The sequence below is a fragment of the Bubalus bubalis genome, chromosome 6, assembly GCF_019923935.1.
Source record: "Bubalus bubalis isolate 160015118507 breed Murrah chromosome 6, NDDB_SH_1, whole genome shotgun sequence".
NCBI classification, from domain to species: domain Eukaryota; kingdom Metazoa; phylum Chordata; class Mammalia; order Artiodactyla; family Bovidae; genus Bubalus; species Bubalus bubalis.
The window spans coordinates 81,128,580-81,151,431 of record NC_059162.1 but is presented as its reverse complement, the minus strand read 5'-3'; the positions used below and the strand labels follow the sequence as shown (position 1 = coordinate 81,151,431).

The 22,852-nt window shown below is 39.7% G+C and overlaps 1 protein-coding gene across 1 annotated transcript in view; it reads left to right on the top strand.

Moving 5' to 3' along the window:
• ROR1 (receptor tyrosine kinase like orphan receptor 1) overlaps window positions 1–22,852 on the top strand; it is a 463,207-nt gene that overhangs the window by 313,178 nt on the left and 127,177 nt on the right. The window contains exons 3-4 of the mRNA XM_006049061.4: window positions 4,113–4,400; window positions 5,066–5,096. Of these exons, the coding sequence (XP_006049123.1) occupies window positions 4,113–4,400; window positions 5,066–5,096 (319 nt within the window). The remainder of the gene's footprint in view (window positions 1–4,112; window positions 4,401–5,065; window positions 5,097–22,852) is intronic.

Genomic DNA, 22,852 nt, shown 5'->3' with positions numbered 1-22,852 from the left:
TACTGAACTAACCAGCTGGCACAGTTGGACTTTGTCTAGCTGCTTGGCTGAGCCTGAGGACCCAAAGCTGTTAGTGTTGGAAGCTTGGGGTATAGTGTACAACTTACTGTGTGACCACAGGGCCAACCAGCTAATCTCCGAGACAGCTCCTTATCTGCAGCCAGGCATTGTGATTTCTGTGCATTTCCTACTTTGCGGGATTGTTAGAGGCTAACAGGAGACAAGGTAAAACATTATACAGAAGTTATTATAAAAATAACAGAGGGACTTCCCTGGCAGTCCAGTGGCTAAATCTATGTCTTCCACTGCAGGGGGTGCAGGTTTCATCCCTGGTTGTGGAGCTGCGATCTCACATGCCTTGTGCCAAAAAAAAAACAAAACAAAAGAGAAGCAATACTGTAACAAATTCAATAAAGACTGTAAAAATGGTCCACATTAAAAAAAAATCTTAAAAGAAATTTAAGAAAAATAAAAATAATAGACCATTGGTTAACATTTTTGAGTGCTTACCTTTTGCCATGGCGCTTCCCTGGTGGCTCAGATGGTAAAGAATCTGCCTGAAATGTGGGAGATGGGGGTTCAGTCCCTGTGTCAGAAAGATCCCCTGGAGAAGGGAATGGCAACCTGCTCCAGTATTCTTGCCTTGAGAATTCCATGGACAGAGGAGCCTGGCAGGCTACAGTCCATGGAGAGTCGGACATGACTGAGTGACTAACACTTTCACTTTCATCTTTGCCATAGCTAGTTTAAATATCTTCCAAGTTTCTCCTGATTTAATTTTAATCCTCTCACAGTTTTGTCAGGTAGAGTTTTCTTTATTATTTCTGTTTTTTAGTTGGTTAAACTGAGGTATAGAAAAAGTTAAGTAACTTGCCCAAAGTCACCCAGGATAGTGGGGACAGACACTGGATTCCAACGCAATCAAATTCCAGAATCTGCCCAATGAAGTATTAATAGCTATGCTTATATTGGCATTGTTGTGTGACAGCTATTTCTATGTTTCTTTTCTACAGAGAGTGCATAGTTATCCATTCTTTAGGTTCCCAATAGAACTGCAAAGCCATTCCAATAGCTCCAGAAAACCACCTGTAAACTAGTTTCTACTCTCTGACCACACCTCACACATTAGGAACACATGATAAATGCCATTCAAATGCATGACTCATTCCTGTGGAGCTGCCCAGACTTTGACAACCTCTCTACCCAATTTTTTGTGGAAAATTAAAGCAAATAGTGAATGATTTATTGTTGGCCTTTATGAAAGCATTTGCAGTCATCTGCGTGGTTAAATTAGCCAGTTGTTGTTGTTCAGTCACTAAGTCTTGTCCAACTCTTTGCAATGCCATGGACTGCAGCATGCCAGGCCTCCCTGTCCATCACCATATCCCAGAGCTTGCTCAAAGTCATGCTCATTGAGTCAATGATGCCATCCAACCATCTCATCCTCTGTCGCCCTCTTCTCCTCTTGCCCTCAATCATTCCCAGCATCAGGGTCTTTTCTAATGAATAAGCTCTTCACATCAAGTGGCCAAAGTGTTAGAGCTTCAGCTTTAACATCAGTCCTTCCAATGAATATTCAGGGTTGATTTCCTTTAGGATTGGCTGATTTGATCTCCTTGCAGTCCACGGGACTCTCAAGAGTCTTCTCCAGCACCACAGTTTGAAAGCTTCAGTTCTTCAGTGCTCAGCCTTCTTTATGGTCCAACTCTCATATCCATACATGACTACTGGAAAAACAATAGCTTTGACTATACGGACCTTTGTCAACAAAGAGATGTCTTTGCTTTTTAATACACTGTCTAGGTTTGTCATAATTTTTTAATTTCATGATTGCAGTCACCATCTGCAGTGATTTTGGAGCCCAGGAAAATGAAATCTGACACTGTTTTCACATTTTCCCCATCTATTTGCCATGAAGAGATAGGACCAGATGCCATGATCTTCGGTTTTTGAATGTTGAATTCTAAGCCAGCTTTTTCACTCTCCTCTATCACCTTCAAGAAGAGACTCTTTAGATCCTCTTCACTTTCTGCTGTTAAAGTGTTATCATCTGCATATCTGAGGTTGTTGATATTTCTCCCAGACAGTCTTGATTCCAGCTTGTGCTTCATCCAGTTGGGCATTTCGCAGGCTGTACTCTATTTATATGTTATATAAGCAGGGTGACAATATGCAGCCTTGACATACTTCTTTCCCAGTTGTGAACCAGTCCATTGTTCCATGTCGAGTTGTAACTATTGCTTCTTGTCCTGCATACAGGTCTCTCAGGAGGCAGGTAATGTGGTCTGGTATTCCCATCTCATTAAGAATATTCCACAGTTCATTGTGATCCACACAGTCAAAGGCTTTAGCATAAATTAGCCAGTAAAATTCTATTAAATTCAATAAGTTTACTGTGCTCTGCCTATGCTGCCACACACTTAGGCACTTGTGGCTATTTAACTTAAATTTTAAAATTCAGTTGCTGGGACTTCTGTTGCATTCAAGTGGTTAAGACTTTGCCTTCCATGCAGGGTGTTCAGGTTTGATCCCTGGTCAGGGAGCTAAGATCCCACCTGCCTCATTGTCAAAAAACCAAAATGCAAAAAGCAGAAACAATTTTGTCACAAATTCAATGAAGACTTTAAAAATGGTCCACATTAAAAAAAAAAAAAGACCTCAGTTCTTTAGTCACTATAGTCATATTTCATCTGCTAAATAGGTCGACTTGTGACTACTAGCTACCAGTTAGACAATGCAGATTACAGAACATGTCCATTATATCAGAAAGTGCTGCTGGATAATGCTGCCAGATGGTAGGATACTCTGAGGATGCAGTAATGACCAAAACATTCTGCCTGCTCCTAAGGGCTTACTGTCGAGCAGTGAAGACAGCTGCTTAGCAAGCCATCCCAGGTTGTAGTGGGGGAAGGACAGAGGGCAATGGGAGGTATGGTCAAGAAAAATGAAGTCAAAGAAAACTCCATCTATGTTATTGAGTAACTGACCAATTTTTAAACTTTGTTGTACTTAGTTTTTAAAAATTTAGCCAATTATTTACTCTGCAACTGGATTCCATAACTATGATATTTAAAATATTATTGAAGAATAACCTTAAAATTTATTCAATATTAAAATGTTTAATGTAATAAATCTCAGAATAAGCCAAATGCAAAACAGTATGATTCCATTTATGTGAATTCTAGAACAGGCAAATTAATCTCTGATGGTAGAAATCAGAGCTATAGTTGCCTGGCATGGGGGAGGGGTTGTAAGTAGGAGGAGTGATTGACTATTAAGGATCTTGGGGGTACTTTCTGGGATATTGATAATGTTCTGTTGTTCTATACCTTGATAGGGACATTGGTTACACAGGCACATGCATTTGTTGATACTAGAGGAGCTGTGTAATTAAGATTGATACAGTTCATAGAATGTAAATTATATCTCAATTAAAAATTGAATGCATGAAATTATTTTTTATAATGTGTTGCAGTTGACATGGGTAACATTATGGAAATAGTTTCATTCCCTCATCATTTTGTCTGCTAGCAACCTGGCCTTCATAACCCTTGTTATATCATCACTGGCAGGAAGATCTTCAGCATCCTTCCTGATCTTGGGCCATGTAGACATAAATATATTGCTCCTACTTTTCCAGCATTTCATGCTTTCTCTTTTATCAAAAGTGGACAAGCTGGTAGGATCTTTGCCAGGATGTTAAGAAGGATATATTTTGGGGTGAGGAGATTTGAGGTGAATTTTGCTTCTTTTTCTTCTTCACTATATCATTTGCACTTGTAACAAGGAGCATGTAGTTTTTTTATTACTCTGAAACACAAAAGTTCATTTTGTATTGGCCTGGAAAGTCCATTTATCCATGGGTACTACATAATCATTTGAAAACCAGGTTTTATTCCACAGTTAGTAACACATTTCCTTCCAAGCAGCAGGATCAGTGGGTGGTTCTTTAGCAGTCGTGGGTCTTGATAAAGGGCTAACTTCATGCCTCGTCCGTCTCCACCATGCTGCTCCTGTTAAGTCTCTCTGTGGTCTGGGACACACAGAGTGAATTTGGGTCTCTTGGAGGTGGTCTGCCCCTCTCATCTGCCTGCTTCTCCCTGTACGCACAGATTCTTACCTGACCCTCGATGAGCCGATGAATAACATCACCACCTCCCTGGGGCAGACGGCTGAACTGCACTGCAAAGTCTCGGGGAATCCGCCTCCCACCATCCGCTGGTTCAAAAACGATGCCCCTGTGGTCCAGGAGCCCCGGAGGATCTCCTTTCGGGCAACCAACTATGGCTCTCGACTGCGGATTAGAAACCTTGACACCACAGACACAGGTTACTTCCAGTGTGTGGCGACAAATGGCAAGAAGGTGGTTTCTACCACCGGAGTCTTGTTTGTCAAGTTCGGTAAGCAGCTTCCTACCGGGGATGACCTTTGACTCTCAGCCTCCATGGGGGTGAGGAGGGATGGAGAAATGAGCATGTACTGGGTGTGCCTAGCAACACAGAAGCTGGAACACCTTGTACCCATTTTAGAAATAAATAAACCAGCAGTTAAGTACCACATTCAAGGTCACCCAGCCAGTAAACAGCAGAGCAAGAGCAGGGTCCAGGTCGGTCTAACCTCAGCTGCAATTCTAAATCACCGCACCAGTGAATTCTTCTCAGCAAGGATGTTCCTTGTCCAGAGAAGTTGGGAAGATTTCCAGCACACGTGCCCCTTTTTGATCCAGCTGGCATCAAAGACCCCTGCCTGTGGTTGCATCAATGTCCTTGTGCTCATTCAGCCTCCCACTGAAACTCCCTGCATCTCACGATAATGCCTACTCTATTGACTCATTTTTCAACCCTGGTCTTAGCATTTTTCAGGCTCTAAACCGTGGGATAATCTCATTGGTATGTTTTTTCCTAGAGGTGGCTGGGGGAGCTGGAGCAAAATGATAAATTCCAGAAAAATAAATATCACCTTGGGGTGGTTGAGAACCTTAGATTGTAATGGTTTGACTGTACTGAAGCTTACCTTCCAGTAACCCAGGCTGACTGTTTCCTTTGTTTTTCTTTCATTTCTTCAGGTCCCCCTCCCACCGCAAGTCCAGGATCTTCGTAAGTACTTGCATCTTCTTTCGTGTGCTTTTCAAGGGTTTCTGCCAAGGTTGCCAGGGCAAAGGCCATTTTGTCCTCTGCTTGGGTCAAAACACTGTGTTCCCAGATTTCATTCCATTTTGCCCCGCCCTCATTGCGTTTTGCTTTTTCTTTGATATGAAGATTCACAGGAGACCAGCACTGGCAGTAATCTCAATTGTGGTAATGTTGATTCTGAACAATCAAAGCAAAGAATCTACTTACATGTATTATTTTCCAAATTAAACTAACATTTAGTTACAATGGATTTGGTAAAATCAAACCAAAAAATGAAACGGTGCTGGCTTAGGAACCTATACTGTAGCCTTTGCCTCAAAGGGTCTGTACTTCATTCCTGATGCTTTACTTATTGAGCAGGTCATCTGGTAGGTGATCACTTTATTCTTATTCCCTTTAAAGAACTCAGAGGCAGAAGTTTTGACTTGCCGAGGAAAAGAAAGCCCTGTGTCTGGATGAGAGTTACGTTTGTTTCATTTTGAGTCTCAAAATCCAGTTTCTTTCACTGACCCTATTGTTGATGCATTTTTCCTTTTCTGTTTGAGGGAATCTCTTCTTTCATTCTAGGAGCATTCACTTGGGGCATTTTTCTTTATGTATATTTTTATTTGGGCAGGGGTGGGGGATGACCTGCTTATTAAAATCCTTGCTCTGCAAGAAAATGTATTTCATATTCTGTGGATTTCTTAAGTAAAACTCACTGGGCTCTGCCATGAGAGCATCCAAATGCCTGACCTAGACTAAACCAATGGCAAATACAACAACCGCTTAATTTGCTCTAATCCCCTCTGTGCCTCTTAATTACAGTGCGGGATATTTTAATATATTTGTGTGTGCCTGGAGGTCCAATGGCCCACAATCCCATTAATAAAACAGGTAATGGGTAAAAATAAACACTGGCTTTCAGCCACACTGTTCTGCTATTTCATCAGCCAGTTAAAGGGGACTGTTAAAGAGTCTTTAAAATTACCCATGTGCTAATTGCATTCTACTTGCCCAGGTAGAAAATGTTGATTGATCTTAAAGCAGGTCAGAAGTGTGGTCATTCTGCCTTGCATTTCTTGAAGTTAATCTTTTTTTTAAATGAACTCACTTATTTGTTGATATATGGAATCCTTTTGAAGTCTTATTTAAACAAAGATGAAAACTTCTGTTACCGGCTGTAAAAATGGTTCTCACTCTGGTACCTTGTTTGTTCCTGTTAATCTGAGTTTCAAATGCAGCTGATAATCTCTGTCCTAGTTTGATTAATGTGGTTCACTAATCTGCCTTTGTTCTTAAACACTGGGCTGTTGATTTTCTACCTGTTGTATTTGTATCAGAGTTCCTTTTTTTAGTATCAAAAGTATTTTTAAACCTTTTTATGTCTTTGCTTCTTGAAGTTTTCATTCTTTCTTTCCTACTGCCTTTCTGATGAACCCAGTCTATTTTCTCATGACTTTTAATTTCTTACAAAGATAGGACACCACTTTTGTGAGCTGATATCTATGGAAAGGTTATTGAAGTTCCTTAAAGATTCTCAGTGATAGCTCAAAGTATCCTTTGATGTCAGGCACTCTGTTTTATGTGAGCTGTTCATTTATCTATCATGTTAGTCTGCGGTAACATGAGCTGTACAGTTGCCATGTTTGCTTGAAGGGAGCTGCAATAAAATACAATCAAAGTTGGAAATCCCGCAGGGCCTTCTGCAACTCAATTTTCATCCCCATTTTGGCATTGCTGGTTGGCATTTTGGTACCCTTTTCTTTCATTCCCTTAGAAACTGGCAATAGAGCCTGCTTTTTTCTCCTTCCTCAGTTGCCACCACTTACCCTATCTCCAAGAGTTCCTCTCTTCATAAGACTAACTCCCAAATGGAATGCTAGTCCCCTTCCCTATCCTCAACAAGATGCCAACCTCCCTCCAAGGGGACAGGCAGAATGCAACAAAATAATAGCCGTGGGGGATATCACCACACAGGAGCACTCTGAAAGCCTGTTGTCAGACCGCCCAGTCTTTTCCCAAGGCAGGAGTGAAGTGCGGTTATAAGAGTGTTCTTGTCACTTGAAGGTGGCACCATAAGAGTTACTGCAAGGAAATCAAATGCAAGTGCATGACACACCCTGATGTTTGGAGCAGTGAGGTGTATTAGATGTATGTAACCTGGCGAGAGCTGGGCACCAGTTGAGGCCACAGCACATCCCTAGACTGGGACAGGCTTGTAGGGCCCTTGGGATTATGGCCCAGAAAGACAAAGCATGTGAGGCACTTGCCACTCCTAGGGACTGCATCAGGTCTTCACATGAAGCTTCCAGGATGGCATTTTAGGTTGTAGTAAGAGCAAGTTTGAAACATTGGTTTGGCTTCTGTTCATAGCTGCGGGCTAGCTTTCTTCTGTCATTGCTGGGTCCTGGCCCACCTCTAACAATTATCGGAGCCTGGGGCATAAACGCAAGTGGAGGCCCACATACCACACGTCTACCTATTTAAATGTTGTAAATCAAGCTAGCAAACTGTTCAGTGAAATATGTTCTGTCCTCCCACGTTGACAAATATACTTTCATAATGACCAAATTTAAAAATACATGCAAAATTTGTATGACTAGAAGCCAGGAACTGTCAAAACTAACCACTTTAATGATTCTTCTTCATGTCTACATGTTCTGTTCATGAGCCAGAGATATTATAAGTAATTCATAGATTGTTATATATTAGTTCCATTAAAACTTCTTTTATTGCCTTCATTTCAGCAAAGTGAATACCTATGTTGTTTTCCATGGGATTTTCAAATAGTGTGTATTCTTTTGACATTCTTTGGCTTGTAGATGCATCACCCCATTTTCCGCTTTGATATTCTCACAGCATTCTCCCTTTGTGTGCGTCACTAAATTTCCTCTTTCATAAAGATACCGGTCATATTGTATTTGGGTCCATCCCAGTGACCCTGTTTTAACTCGGGTACAGGGTAACAACTGACCTCTGTAATCAAGTTACCCTGTTTCCAAATACGACCACGTTCTGAGCTACTGGACATTAGGACTTCAACATGTTAATTTCGTGGGGGCAGAAACGATTCAACTTATAATGCTTAATATTAAAAAATTTATCTCAACCATGTGAAACTCTTGCAAATATTACCCTTATTTGTGAGAACTTTTCAGAGGCAATGATTGAAATACATGAAAATGAATGCTTGGTTATATTTGGAATGATAGTTTATTGTATGAGAGTCTATTGCATTCAAACTGAAAAGAAGTTGACAAGTTGATTGATTTGTCTCTTACTGCAGTGCTTTTGCCACTGCAATCTTTCCTATGCGCCAAGCCATGTCCATCACTCCCCCTGGCAATGACACAAACCTTCACAGGATAGAATCACAGTTGTCTTCTGTTTCAAAGACATAGGATGAGAGATGTAGAGAAGCATCTGGGACCAGAGCAGTGTTAAATCATGGACATGGATGTTTAAGGTTTGGGTCACTGAGCCAGCACTCAGTGGCACAACCCTAGAAGCAGAGAATCCCCTGTGTACTCTTCACTCTCATTCACTTTATTTTCTGTGTATTTTTGGTACGTAGGCTCAGGACAGGGGCCTTCTTTTTTTACTTTTTTTAATAACAGTTTTACTGAGATATACTTCATATGCTGTAAAATTCACCTTTGTAAAGTGTTTCTAGTATATTCAGTGTTGTATAACTTTCACTATTACCTTATTTTAAAACATTTTCATCACTTCATAAAGAATCTTCTCCTCTGATAACCTCTCCTCTACTTTCTGTCTCTTTGGATTTACCTGTTTTGGGTATATCATGTAAATAGAATCATATGGTATTTGTCCTTTTGTGTCTGGCTTCTTTCACTTAGCATAATGGTTTCAAGCTTTGTCCACTTTATAGCATGTGTAACTACTTAGTCCTTTTTTATGGCTGAATAGTATTCCATTGTATTCTGCATTTTCTTTATCCATTCGTTTATTGGTGGACTTTTGTATTACTGCCACCTTCACTTATTCTGAATAATGCTGCACTGTTCATGTACAAGTTTTTGTGGGGTGTGTGTTTTCTGTTTTATTGAATGTCTACCTAGGAATGAAATTCCATGGATATATGGTTATTCTGTATTTAACTTTTGAGGAACTACAAAATTGTTTCCCAAAGGGGCTGTGCCATTTTACACTCCTGTAAGGAATGTATGAGGGTTACAACTTCTCTTATTTTCCTTTTATTTATTTTTAATTATTATGACCATCCTAGTGGATGTGAAGTTGTGATTTTGTTCAATTGTAGTTTTAATTTGCATTTTCCTAATGCCTAATGATGTTGAACATCTTTTCATATGGTCATTAGGTACTTGTACTTCTTCTTTGGAGAAATGTCTGAATCCTTTGCCTATTTTTAAATTGGTTTTGTGTGTGTGTGTGTCTTTTTATTCTTTAGTTTTAAGAGTTATTCACATATTTTGGATACTGTACTCTTATCAGATATATGACTTGCAAGTATTTTCTCCCACTCTGTGGGAGAAAAATATTCATTTTCTTAATAATGTTCTTTGAAACAAAAAGGTTTTTCATTTTGATGAAGTGCAATTTATTGTTATTTTTTGGTTGGCTATTTGTGCCTTTGAGAAACCATTGCCTGAAACAAGGTCACAAAGGTTTGCTCGTATCTTTCCTTCTTACTTTTATAATTTTAGTTCTTTTGTTTAGGCTTTTGGTCCATGTTGAGTTAAATTTTGCCTGTGATGTGAGGTAGGAAATCCAGATTCATTCTTTTGCACATGGAAATCCAGTCTTCCCAACACAGTATGTGGAAAAGACTATTCTTTACCTATTGTCTTGGCACTCTGTGAAGAACCAATTAACTATAAATGTATGTGTTTGTTTCTGGACTCTCAATTCTGCTCCACCCATCTATGTGAGTTTCCTCGGGCCAGGTCCCCACACAGTCTTGATTGCTGTAGTTTGTAGTAAGTTTTGAAATCAGGAAATGTGAGTCTCCACTTTCAGTCAGTGTTCTACTGAAAAAAAAACAGAGCCAGTAAAATATTATAAGTATGTATAAGTGAAGAGATTTATTTCAAAGAATTGGCTTACATGATTGTGTGGGCTAGCTAGCCAAGTCTGAAATCCACAGGATAGAGTGTCAGGAGGGGCAGGCTAGACACTCCTCACCAGGTACTCCTGCTGCTGTCCACAGGTAGAATTTCATCTTCATCAAGAAAACCTTACTTCTGCACTAAAAGCCTTTCAACTGATTGAGTCAAACTCACTCATTTATTGAGGATGATTTCCTACAGTTAGCTGATTACAGATGTTAATCACATCTAAAAAGTATTTTCACAGCTGCAAGTGGACAAGTGTTTGCAAAACTGGTAACTGTACCTCGCCAAGTTGACGCATAAAGCTGATCATTCCATCCTCCAAAATTATTCTTCTTTTTAAAGACTTTTTTTCACCTATTCTGAGTTTCCTTTTATTTCCATATGAATTTTAGGGGCAGCTTGTTAATCTGTGCCAAGAGGCCAGCCAGGTTTTTTATATGAATGGCATTGGCTCTATCGATGAACTTGGAGAGTGTTGCCATCCAAACATTAAATCTTCCAGTGCATGAATATGAGATGTCTTTCTATTTAATTTCTTTCAATTATGTTTCATAGGTTTCAGTGTATAATTTTACTCCTTTATGTTAAATTTATTCCTAAATATTTTATTATTTTTCTTGCTATTGTATATGAAATCGTTTTCTTTATTTTCAGATTATTCACTGCTACTCTATAGAGACACAACTGATTTTTGTATGTCAGTTTTATGTCTTTGCTAAGTCATGTCCAACTCTTTGCGACCCCAAGGACTGTAGCCTATCAGGCTTCTCAGTCCATGTGATTTCCCAGGCAAGAATATTGGAGTGGGTTGATGTTTCCTTCTCCAATTTAATTTTATACCCTTGCTAAACTCATTTATTAGCTCTGCATGTATGTGTGTGAATGAAATTCGCTCAGTTGTGTCCAACTCTGTGACCTCATGGACTGTGGCCTGCCAGGCTCCTCTGTGCATGGAATTCTCCAGGCCAGAATACTGCAGTGGGTAGCTGTTCCCTTCTCCAGGGATCCAACCCAGGTCTGCCGCATTGCAGGTGGATTCTTTACCATCTGAGCCACCAGGGAAGCTCAATATATGTATGTATGTATGTGTGTGTATATATGTAGCTGGTAGTTTAGTTGTTAAGTCATGTTCGACTCCTGTGACCCCATAGACTGTAGCCCACCAGGCTCCTCTGTCCATGGGATTTCCCAAGCAAGCATAATGGAGTGGGTTGCCATTCCTATTCCTTAGTATTTTCTATCATATGATCATGTTATCTACAAATAGAAACCACTTTACTTCTTTCTTTTCAATATATGTGCTTTTTATTTCTGGTCTAGAGCCTCCTGTACAGCGTTAAATAGAAGTAGTGAGTACAGACATCGTCTTTTCCCTGATCTTAAGGGAAAAACTTTATGATGCTAGCAGTTGTTTTTTTGCAGATACCCTTTAGTTCTGTCCTATTCCTACTTTGTTGAATATTTTTTACTATAAAAGGGTGTTGCTGCTGCTGCTGCTAAGTCACTTCAGTTGTGTCCGACTCTGTGTGACCCCATAGACAGCAGCCCACCAGGCTCCTCTGTCCATGGGATTCTCCAGGCAAGAATACTGGAGTAGGTTGCCATTTCTTTCTCCAGGGGATCTTCCTGACCCAGGAATTGAACCCGGGTCTCCTGCATTGCAGGCAGATGATTTACATATGTTGCTGAATTTAGTTCACTAGTGTGTGTTTTTTGGGGGGAGTTTTGCATCTGTGTTTATAAAAGGTATTGCTCTGTAGTTTTCTTTGTGTGTAATGTCTTTGTTTAATTCTGATGTCAGGATAATACTGACCTCTTAGAATGATCTGGGAAGTAGTTTCTTCTATTTTTGAGGAAGGGTTTGTGAAAATTTCTTCTTTGAATGTTTCAAAATGTTTAAAATTCACCAGTAAAGCTATTTGGGCCTGAACTGTTCTTTGTGGAAAGTTTCAAAATTAGTGATTCAACTTCTTCACTTGTTATAGATCTATTCAGGCTTTCTGTTTATGAGTCAAGTTTTGTGTCTCTCTAGGAATTTGTCCATTTCGTCTAGATTATCTAAGTTGCTGATATATTGTTGTTAAGAGTTTACCTTATGATTTTTAAAATGTCTATAATATCAGTTGTGATGTTTCTTCTTTCATATCTGATTTTAGTAACTTGTTTTTTTTTTTTTTCTTGGTAAAACTAGCTAGTCTAACTAAAGATTTGTCAATTTTGTCAGTCTTTTCAAAGAACTTACCGTTTTTTGAAAACTGAGCATTTAAATAATGTATTGTGGTAATTCTAGAAATCAGATCACTTCCTTTCTGATGTTGCTGTGTTTTGTTGTTCCTGTTTGTTTAGTGACTTGTCTGGAATAATTCTGAATAGTCTATATTCCCTATCACGTATGCTATTGAAGTCTATGCTCAGCTCAGAGATCAGCTAACAATTGGACAGAAATTACTTTAAACCAATAAGTCTCCCACCCTTTGCTGAAGGGTTCCATGTATGTTTTGGAGGAATCCCCTTAGCACTCCAGTTTATAATTCTATCTTTGCTTTCATTTCCTGCTTGAGCATGACCTCAAAGTTAGCCAGAAGTGAGAGATTAAGGCTTTCTCGGATCTTTCCTACGTATGCACACAGCCCCTCACATGACATCATGTAAGTGCATCCTTCCACATCCTCAGAAGTATGTCAGAGGTTTTCAAAGTCCCTTATGACTGTCTCATTCCTTAGATCCTCCCTTTGAGAGCTTTTGAGCTTTTTTTTGGCCAGGCTCCGTTTTTCCCCAGCTGATACTGTTAGCCCAGGCAACTATGAGGTTGTTGTTTGTTTTGTTTTGTTTTTTAACAAATGGCCTGGGGCTGAGGCTTTTCCCACCCAGAAGCTCCAAGTCCAATTAAAAAAAAAAAAAAAATCAAGCCCTGTGAGTGGGGCTTTTCCAGAGTCCTGCTCAACAGGTGAAATCAGGCCAGTTCTCTGCAGACAGGATTTTGAAGCCCTGCAACCCTCTTTGCCTCCTCCAGTGAGCGCTCTGCTGCTGGCTTTCATAGCTGCCAGTTTTCAAGGTTACTGCCGAACTCAGGAGGGGCAGATGAGAATAGGGCAAGTTGAAATTCCATAGGACTCTGATCTTTTCTTGAATAAATTCTCAGAGTGTTGCAAGACTTTGGCCAATTTCCAGAATTCTGAAAAGGATGAGTTTCACGTTTTTCCCCCAGTATTGCTGCTTTTATGGATGTACAGATTTTTAGAGGTCCTTTGTCTGTCATTCCATATTCCCCACCTCCACCAGGGCATGTTGTTGATGTCTACAGACACTGCAGGTTTGGTACTATCTTAGGAGGCCTCTGAGGCCCCAGGTATTGTTCCATATGATGACAGCTTCCCTTTGTTGAATTTCTTCCCCCAAATAAGGCAATGGTTGGGACTTCTCACATATATCACCTCTCTGCTCCAAAACAGCTCTCCAGGGAAGATGTTTTGATCCCTGTATTAGTTAACAGGCTCACAAAAGCTAAATGGCTTTAACTGGACCTAGTTCATATTCAACTTCTTCAGTTTTAATCTTTAGGGATTATTAAATTGATGGATTGGACCCTGTGAGAACAGGGGAGTCCCAATACTACATCACTCATGCTTGCCTAGGCCTCCTGGTATATCTCTTGAGAAATATACCTCCTGGTATATTTCTAACAGGCAAACAGATCCAGTACAGCAAACACTAAGCCTCAGTTCAGTCCAACAAATACTTATCAATCACCTACGAAATGCCAAGCTTTTGGCCAAACTCTGTGGAAACTACAGAGACTAATCTTTGCCCTCCAACTGCTGACCCAGTGTGCTGGGGCCTGAAAGAACAGGCCTTTCACTTCATCAGCAAGTGCTTCTGACCCTCCACCTCCTCTTTTTCATCTCCCCTGTGACCCTCCTCTCTACCACTCTCCTATTTGAAATTCTGTAACCACCTTAGCACTGCTTTCCCTTCTTCCACCCTTGTCTCCTATAAGCAATTTCTCATTGCAGAAACCAGAGTGAGCTTTTAAAAATATTTTCTGCCCTCTTAGGCCCCTCACTCCCCTGGACTTCCCATTTGGAATAGATTTCCGACTCCTTGCCCTGATGTGTAAGACTCCCTGCCTCCCTCTGGCCTCCCACCACCATCATTCAACTCCAGCCACGCTGGTGGAGGTTCTGTTCCTTGGACTCTCCAGGCTCGTTTTGCAGGTCATAGGATTCCTGAGCTAGCCGTTCTCTCTGCTTGAAAGGCTTTGTTCTGAGATCTTAGCATGAGTCACTCTTTTCTTGTCATTTAGTGCCCACCTAAAATGTCACCTCCTCAGAAATAATCCCTGAATCTAAAGTAGCCCCAGGCACTTTCTATCCTATAACATGCTTCGTTGATATCAGAGTATGGTCACCACCTAACATTTTCTTTTTTATGCCTTTATTTGTCTGCAAAATAAGTTTCATGAGGTCAGAGCATTATCTGCTTCATATATCATTCTATCCCAGTCCTAGAACATAGCCAACATTCAGTAAATATTCATTTAAAAAAAGGAGAATAGGGGGATGGGAGGAAGGGAGGGAGAAAGACAACATCTAACTTCCCTTGTGGCTCAGCTGGAAAAGAATCTGTCTGCAATGTGGGAGACCTAGGTTCAATGCCTGGGTTGGGAAGATGCCCTGGAGGAGGGAACGGCTACCCACTCCAGTATTCTGGCCTGGAGAATTCCATGGACTGTATAGTCCATGGGGTCACAAAGAATTGGACACCACTGAGTAACTTTCACTTGAGATGGCGATAATAGTACCTATCTTATAGAATTGTCATTGGCAGTGATGAGACTATGAATATGGAGTACTTAATACCTCATAGAATTCAGTAAGTATGCCTCCAATGAATGAAACAGTATTTGTTGACTGACTGACTGAACTATTCCACTGTCTTATGACACATGAAAAGTCCTGGCATGGGGCCTGGTAGATAATTAAAGTTCAGTGATTTTTAAGTCATATTTCTTTTCTTTCATCTTATGAGGTCTCCTGAAGAATCAGTCTGAGAAAGACCATGGTTAAGAAAAAGTATCTCATAGGCTTGTTGTAAAGGTAAAATATAAGGTCATGCCTATAATGTGGGTAGCACTGTGCCTGGCGCACATCAGGAGCTTCATAATGTTGACTAACGTCACCATCATAATCATCGCTGTTTCAGCAAAAAGGCTATCCTTCTTTCCGGGTAGAGTCCTTCTGGACAACATATCTAGATGTGAACCCCAACCAGAGGCCTTGAAGTCTCTATTTCCTTTCCTCTCATTGGCCTTTGGCTTTAGTCCCTTTCTGCAGAAAGATAAAGTGACCAGCTTTTGATGAATTCTTTCCTTTTCTTATCTGCTTCCAAGGCTCAGCCACAGTGAAGAAGTGTAGCTGGGCATTAGCCCAGCCCAGGAAGTGATAATGTAATTTTCAATTCAAGATAAACTCAAGGATAACTTTCAACACAGCTACTCAGGCAGTTCAGGGGTGGAGGTGCCCTGTAGAGAGGAGACGGGTAAGTCACTCAGCAGCTGGCCCAGAACACAGGGGGCCACAGCTCCAGTGAAGTAGCTGACCTCCATCTCTTCATCAAACCCCTTGAGACTCAGTTCTCTGCAGAGAAGGGGCAGAGGGAGGGAATGTGGAGAGATTAGATAAGAAGGATTTACCAACCCCACTGGGAGATGGTTCCAAAAGTATAGAAGGTTGAGAAGCCAAGCTCTTACATCCCAATCCACCTCCATCACTCAGCAATTCCCACTGTATGAATAGGGTGTGGAAAGCTTCCAATTAGAACTATACTTGTGAATATTGGCAAAGTGTGTCGTGTGTGCAGAGCACATTTAAAAGGAGAAGAAGGAAGATTAGTCCTTGTTTTCGAGGAGCACATGTTGTGCTATGAGGTTCTCAGTCTGTGTGTTAGTCATAAAATATTGCCACACCTAACACAGCACCTAGCACATAAGTTGGTGCTCATCGAATGTGTGTTAAATTGAACGTCTGTCCTGAAATCTTTTCTCCACATATAACAAAGTTTTATTATATGCTTAACACATTTTTATCAAGTTCCTTCTGTGTTCCAGGCTTCTGGTTCTTAGAAACTGTTTTTAAGTTATACAGTGAGTGCCAGACAGCAAAGCCAATCCAAAAACCCTCATTCAACATCATTTAAACTTTTCTTTCCTGTATTTATGAGCCCTAATATAAGCTTTCACTGTAAGTTACAGAGAAAGTACTTTTCAAGAAATGGAGAACATTTCTACTCCAATTCTGGCTTTGAGTGAACAGAAAGCCCAGAGATATGAGAGTGTGAGTTTGAGCACTGCTTCTCAATTGTAATTGCATGGAAGTCAGTCGAACTGTTGCTAAAATGCAGATTCAAAGGTGTAGGTCTGGGGTGGAGCCTGAGGCTCTGCATTTCTAACAGGCTCCCAGCAGGTACAGGCTCTGGTGATGCTCGTCCACATACTTAGAGAAGCAAGGGTCTACAGAAAAGGCACTTGTCAGAATTCTAGTCCTTTCTGTGTCATTCACTAGCCAGTGACCCTACACAGGATGCTTACCTTCTTTGGGCCTCAGTTTCTTTATTTTCAAACTGAAGAACTTGAGTTCAGTGTGATCTAGGAGTTCTTCTATATCATACTTTTATGACTCAATTTGTTATTTCCTTTAAGATCTTTTCAAGTTCTGAATTTCATGTAATTTACTCTTGGGTTCCCTTTCTCTTCTTTGAGGTGTTAATTGTTCTCTTTTATCTGTCCTGTGCATCCCTCCTGCCCATTCCAAGCATGGTGGTATGTAGTTAGATCAATCAGTGAGAATGATTTTGCAGAGAACTACCACATAGCAACCCTCCCCATCACCACCGCCAGGTTCTGCAGTTGTGTGGTTTTGTGCCCTTCTGGATGAAAAGGAAATAACCATTCATTCTGCTGGTCAGTAGCAGGTTCTGCTCACCTCATGTTAAATAGAGCAACATTTTCCTTCCATATTTCTTCATGGGGCTCCTGAGCGTAGAGTACCTCTGTTTGAAATTAAGCAAAGGGATCACAGCAGGAGGTGGTATTGAAGACAGCCCTCTTTATGTAGATGTTTTTAAAGAACCATCCCCTGGCAGTCCAGTGATTGGGACTCTGTGATTCCACTGCAGGGGACATGGGTTCCATTCCTGGTTGGAGAACTAATTCTGGCCATGTGACCAAAACAAAACAAAAATTTTTAAATAATTTGTTTTGAGGGAGGAGCCAAGATGGCAGAGGAGTAGGACGGGGAGAACACTTTCTCCCCCACAAATTCATCAAAAGAGCATTTAAACATCGAGTAAATTCCACAAAACAACTTCTGAATGCCGGCAGAGGACATCAGGCACCCAGAAAAGCAGCCCAACTCTTCGAAAGGAGAGAGAAGAAATACAGCTCCATCCACCAGAACATCGACACAAGCTTCCCTAACCAGGAAACCTTGACAAGCCACCTGTACAAACCCACACACAGCGAGGAAACGCCACAATAAAGAGAACTCCACAAACTGCCAGAATACAGAAAGGATACCCCAAACTCAGCAATTTAAACAAGATGAAGAGACAGAGGAATACCCAGCAGATAAAGGAACAGGATAAATGCCCACCAAACCAAACAAAAGAGGAAGAGATAGGGAATCTACCTGATAAAGAATTCCGAATAATGATAGTGAAATTGATCCAAAATCTTGAAATTAAAATGGAATCACAGATAAATAGCCTGGAGGCAAGGACTGAGAAGATGCAAGAAAGGTTTAACAAGGACTTAGAAGAAATAAAAAAGAGTCAATATATAATGAATAATGCAATAAGTGAAATTAAAAACACTCTGGAGGCAACAAATAGTAGAATAACAGAGGCAGAAGATAGGATTAGTGAATTAGAAGATAGAATGGTAGAAATAAATGAATCAGAGAGGACAAAAGAAAAACGAATTAAAAGAAATGAGGACAATCTCAGAGACCTCCAGGACAATATTAAACGCTACAACATTCGAATCATAGGGGTCCCAGAAGAAGAAGACAAAAAGAAAGACCATGAGAAAATACTTGAGGAGATAATAGTTGAAAACTTCCCTAAAATGGGGAAGGAAATAATCACCCAAGTCCAAGAAACCCAGAGAGTCCCAAACAGGATAAACCCAAGGCGAAACACCCCAAGACACATATTAATCAAATTAACAAAGATCAAACACAAAGAACAAATATTAAAAGCAGCGAGGGAAAAACAACAAATAACACACAAGGGAATACCCATAAGGATAACAGCTGATCTTTCAATAGAAACTCTTCAAGCCAGGAGGGAATGGCAAGACATACTTAAAAGGATGAAAGAAAATAACCTACAGCCCAGATTATTGTACCCAGCAAGGATCTCATTCAAGTATGAAGGAGAAATCAAAAACTTTTCAGACAAGCAAAAGCAGAGAGAATTCTGCACCACCAATCCAGCCCTCCAGCAAATACTAAAGGATATTCTCTAGACAGGAAACACAACAACTGTGTATAAATTCGAACCCAAAACAATAAAGTAAATGGCAACGGGGTCATACTTACCAGTAATTACCTTAAACGTAAATGGGTTGAATGCCCCAACCAAAAGACAAAGACTGGCTGAATGGATACAAAAACAAGACCCCTACATATGTTGTCTACAAGAGACCCACCTCAAAACAGGGGACACATACAGACTGAAAGTGAAGGGCTGGAAAAAGATTTTCCATGCAAATAGGGACCAAAAGAAAGCAGGAGTAGCAATACTCATATCAGATAAAATAGACTTTAAAACAAAGACTGTGAAAAGAGACAAAGATGGTCACTACATAATGATCAAAGGATCAATCCAAGAAGAAGATATAACAATTATAAATATATATGCACCCAACATGGGAGCACCGCAGTATGTAAGACAAATGCTAACAAGTATGAAAGGAGAAATTAACAATAACACAATAATAGTGGGAGACTTTAATACCCCACTCACACCTATGGATAGATCAACTAAACAGAAAATTAACAAGGAAACACAAACTTTAAACGATACAATAGACCAGTTAGACCTAATTGATATCTATAGGACATTTCATCCCAAAAGAGTGAATTTCACCTTCTTCTCAAGCGCACATGGAACCTTCTCCAGGATAGATCACATCCTGGGCCATAAAGCTAGCCTTGGTAAATTCAAAAAAAATAGAAATCATTCCAAGCATCTTTTCTGACCACAATGCAGTAAGATTAGATCTCAATTACAGGAGAAAAACTATTAAAAAATCCAACATATGGAGGCTGAACAACACGCTGCTGAATAACCAACAAATCACAGAAGAAATCAAAAAAGAAATCAAAATTTGCATAGAAACGAATGAAAATGAAAACACAACAACCCAAAACCTGTGGGACTCGGTAAAAGCAGTCCTAAGGGGAAAGTTCATAGCAATACAGGCACACCTCAAGAAACAAGAAAAAAGTCAAATAAATAACCTAACTCTACACCTAAAGCAACTAGAAAAGGAAGAAATGAAGAACCCCAGGGTTAGTAGAAGGAAAGAAATCTTAAAACTTAGAGCAGAAATAAATGCAAAAGAAACAAAAGAGACCATAGCAAAAATCAACAAAACCAAAAGCTGGTTCTTTGAAAGGATAAATAAAATTGACAAACCATTAGCCAGACTCATCAAGAAACAAAGGGAGAAAAATCAAATCAATAAAATTAGAAATGAAAATGGAGAGATCACAACAGACAACACAGAAATACAAAGGATCATAAGAGACTACTATCAACAATTATATGCCAATAAAATGGACAACGAGGAAGAATGGACAAATTCTTAGAAAAGTACAACTTTCCAAAACTCGACCAGGAAGAAATAGAAAATCTTAACAGACCCATCACAAGCACGGAAATTGAAACTGTAATCAAAAATCTTCCAGCAAACAAAAGCCCAGGTCCAGACGGCTTCACAGCTGAATTCTACCAAAAATTTAGAGAAGAGCTAACACCTATCCTGCTCAAACTCTTCCAGAAAATTGCAGAGGATGGTAAACTTCCAAACTCATTCTATGAGGCCACCATCACCCTAATACCAAAACCTGACAAAGATCCCACAAAGAAAGAAAACTACAGGCCAATATCACTGATGAACATAGATGCAAAAATCCTTAACAAAATTCTAGCAATCAGAATCCAACAACACATTAAAAAGATCATACACCATGACCAAGTGGGCTTTATCCCAGGGATGCAAGGATTCTTCAATATCCGCAAACCAATCAATGTAATACACCACATTAACAAATTGAAAAATAAAAACCATATGATTATCTCAATAGATGCAGAGAAAGCCTTTGACAAAATTCAACATCCATTTATGATAAAAACTCTCCAGAAAGCAGGAATAGAAGGAACATACCTCAACATAATCAAAGCTATATATGACAAACCCACAGCAAACATTATCCTCAATGGTGAAAAATTGAAAGCATTTCCTCTAAAGTCAGGAACAAGACAAGGGTGCCCACTTTCACCATTACTATTCAACATAGTTTTGGAAGTTTTGGCCACAGCAATCAGAACAGAAAAAGAAATAAAATGAATCCAAATTGGAAAAGAAGAAGTAAAGCTCTCACTGTTTGCAGATGATATGATCCTCTACATAGAAAACCCTAAAGACTCCACCAGAAAATTACTAGAACTAATCAATGACTATAGTAAAGTTGCAGGATATAAAATCAACACACAGAAATCCCTTGCATTCCTATACACTAATAATGAGAAAACAGAAAGAGAAATTAAGGAAACAATTCCATTCACCATTGCAACGGAAAGAATAAAATACTTAGGAATATTTCTACCTAAAGAAACTAAAGACCTATATATAGAAAACTATAAAACACTGGTGAAAGAAATCAAAGAGGACACTAACAGATGGAGAAATATACCATGTTCATGGATTGGAAGAATCAATATAGTGAAAATGAGTATACTACCCAAAGCAATCTATAGATTCAATGCAATCCCTATCAAGCTACCAATAGCATTCTTCACAGAGCTAGAACAAATAATTTCACAATTTGTATGGAAATACAAAAAACCTCGAATAGCCAAAGCGATCTTGAGAAAGAAGAATGGAACTGGAGGAATCAACTTACCTGACTTCAGGCTCTACTACAAAGCCACAGTTATCAAGACAGTATGGTACTGGCACAAAGACAGAAATATAGATCAATGGAACAAAATAGAAAGCCCAGAGATAAATCCACGCACATATGGACACCTTATCTTTGACAAAGGAGGCAAGAATATACAATGGATTAAAGACCATCTCTTTAACAAGTGGTGCTGGGAAATCTGGTCAACCACTTGTAAAAGAATGAAACTAGAACACTTTCTAACACCATACACAAAAATAAACTCAAAATGGATTAAAGATCTCAACGTAAGACCAGAAACTATAAACTCCTAGAGGAGAACATAGGCAAAACACTCTCTGACATACATCACAGCAGGATCCTCTATGACCCACCTCCCAGAATATTGGAAATAAAAGCAAAAATAAACAAATGGGACCTAATTAACCTTAAAAGCTTCTGCACATCAAAGGAAACTATTAGCAAGGTGAAAAGACAGCCTTCAGAATGGGAGAAGATAATAGCAAATGAAGCAACTGACAAACAACTAATCTTGAGAATATACAAGCAACTCCTACAGCTCAACTCCAGAAAAATAAATGACCCAATCAAAAAATGGGCCAAAGAACTAAATAGACATTTCTCCAAAGAAGACATACAGATGGCTAACAAACACATGAAAAGATGCTCAACATCACTCATTATCAGAGAAATGCAAATCAAAACCACTATGAGGTACCATTTCACACCAGTCAGAATGGCTGCTATCCAAAAGTCTACAAGTAGCTAAACAACTTTGGCAAAGATTCTCCTGAGAAAATACTGCAAAAGATATCTTTATCAATTAAAGATTTGTCTTCAAAAAAAAACAAAAAAAAACAAAAGTCTACAAGTAATAAATGCTGGAGAGGGTGTGGAGAAAAGGGAACCCTCTTACCCTGTTGGTGGGAATGCAAACTAGTACAGCCACTATGGAGAACAGTGTGGAGATTCCTTAAAAAACTGGAAATAGACCTGCCTTATGATCCAGCCATCCCACTGCTGGGCATACACACTGAGGAAACCAGAAGGGAAAGAAACACGTGTACCCCAATATTCTTCGCAGCACTGTTTATAATAGCCAGGACATGGAAGCAACCTAGATGTCCATCAGCAGATGAATGGATAAGCAAGCTGTGGTACATATACACAATGGAGTATTATTCAGCCATTAAAAGAATACATTTGAATCAGTTCTAATGAGGTGGATGAAACTGGAGCCTATTATACAGAGTGAAGTAAGCCAGAAAGAAAAACACCAATACAGTATACTAACGCATAGATATGGAATTTAGAAAGATGGTAACAATAACCCTGTGTACGAGACAGCAAAAGAGACACTGATGTATAGAACAGTCTTATGGACTCTGTGGGAGAGGGAGAGGGTGGGAAGATTTGGGAGAATGGCATTGAAACATGTAAAATATCATGTATG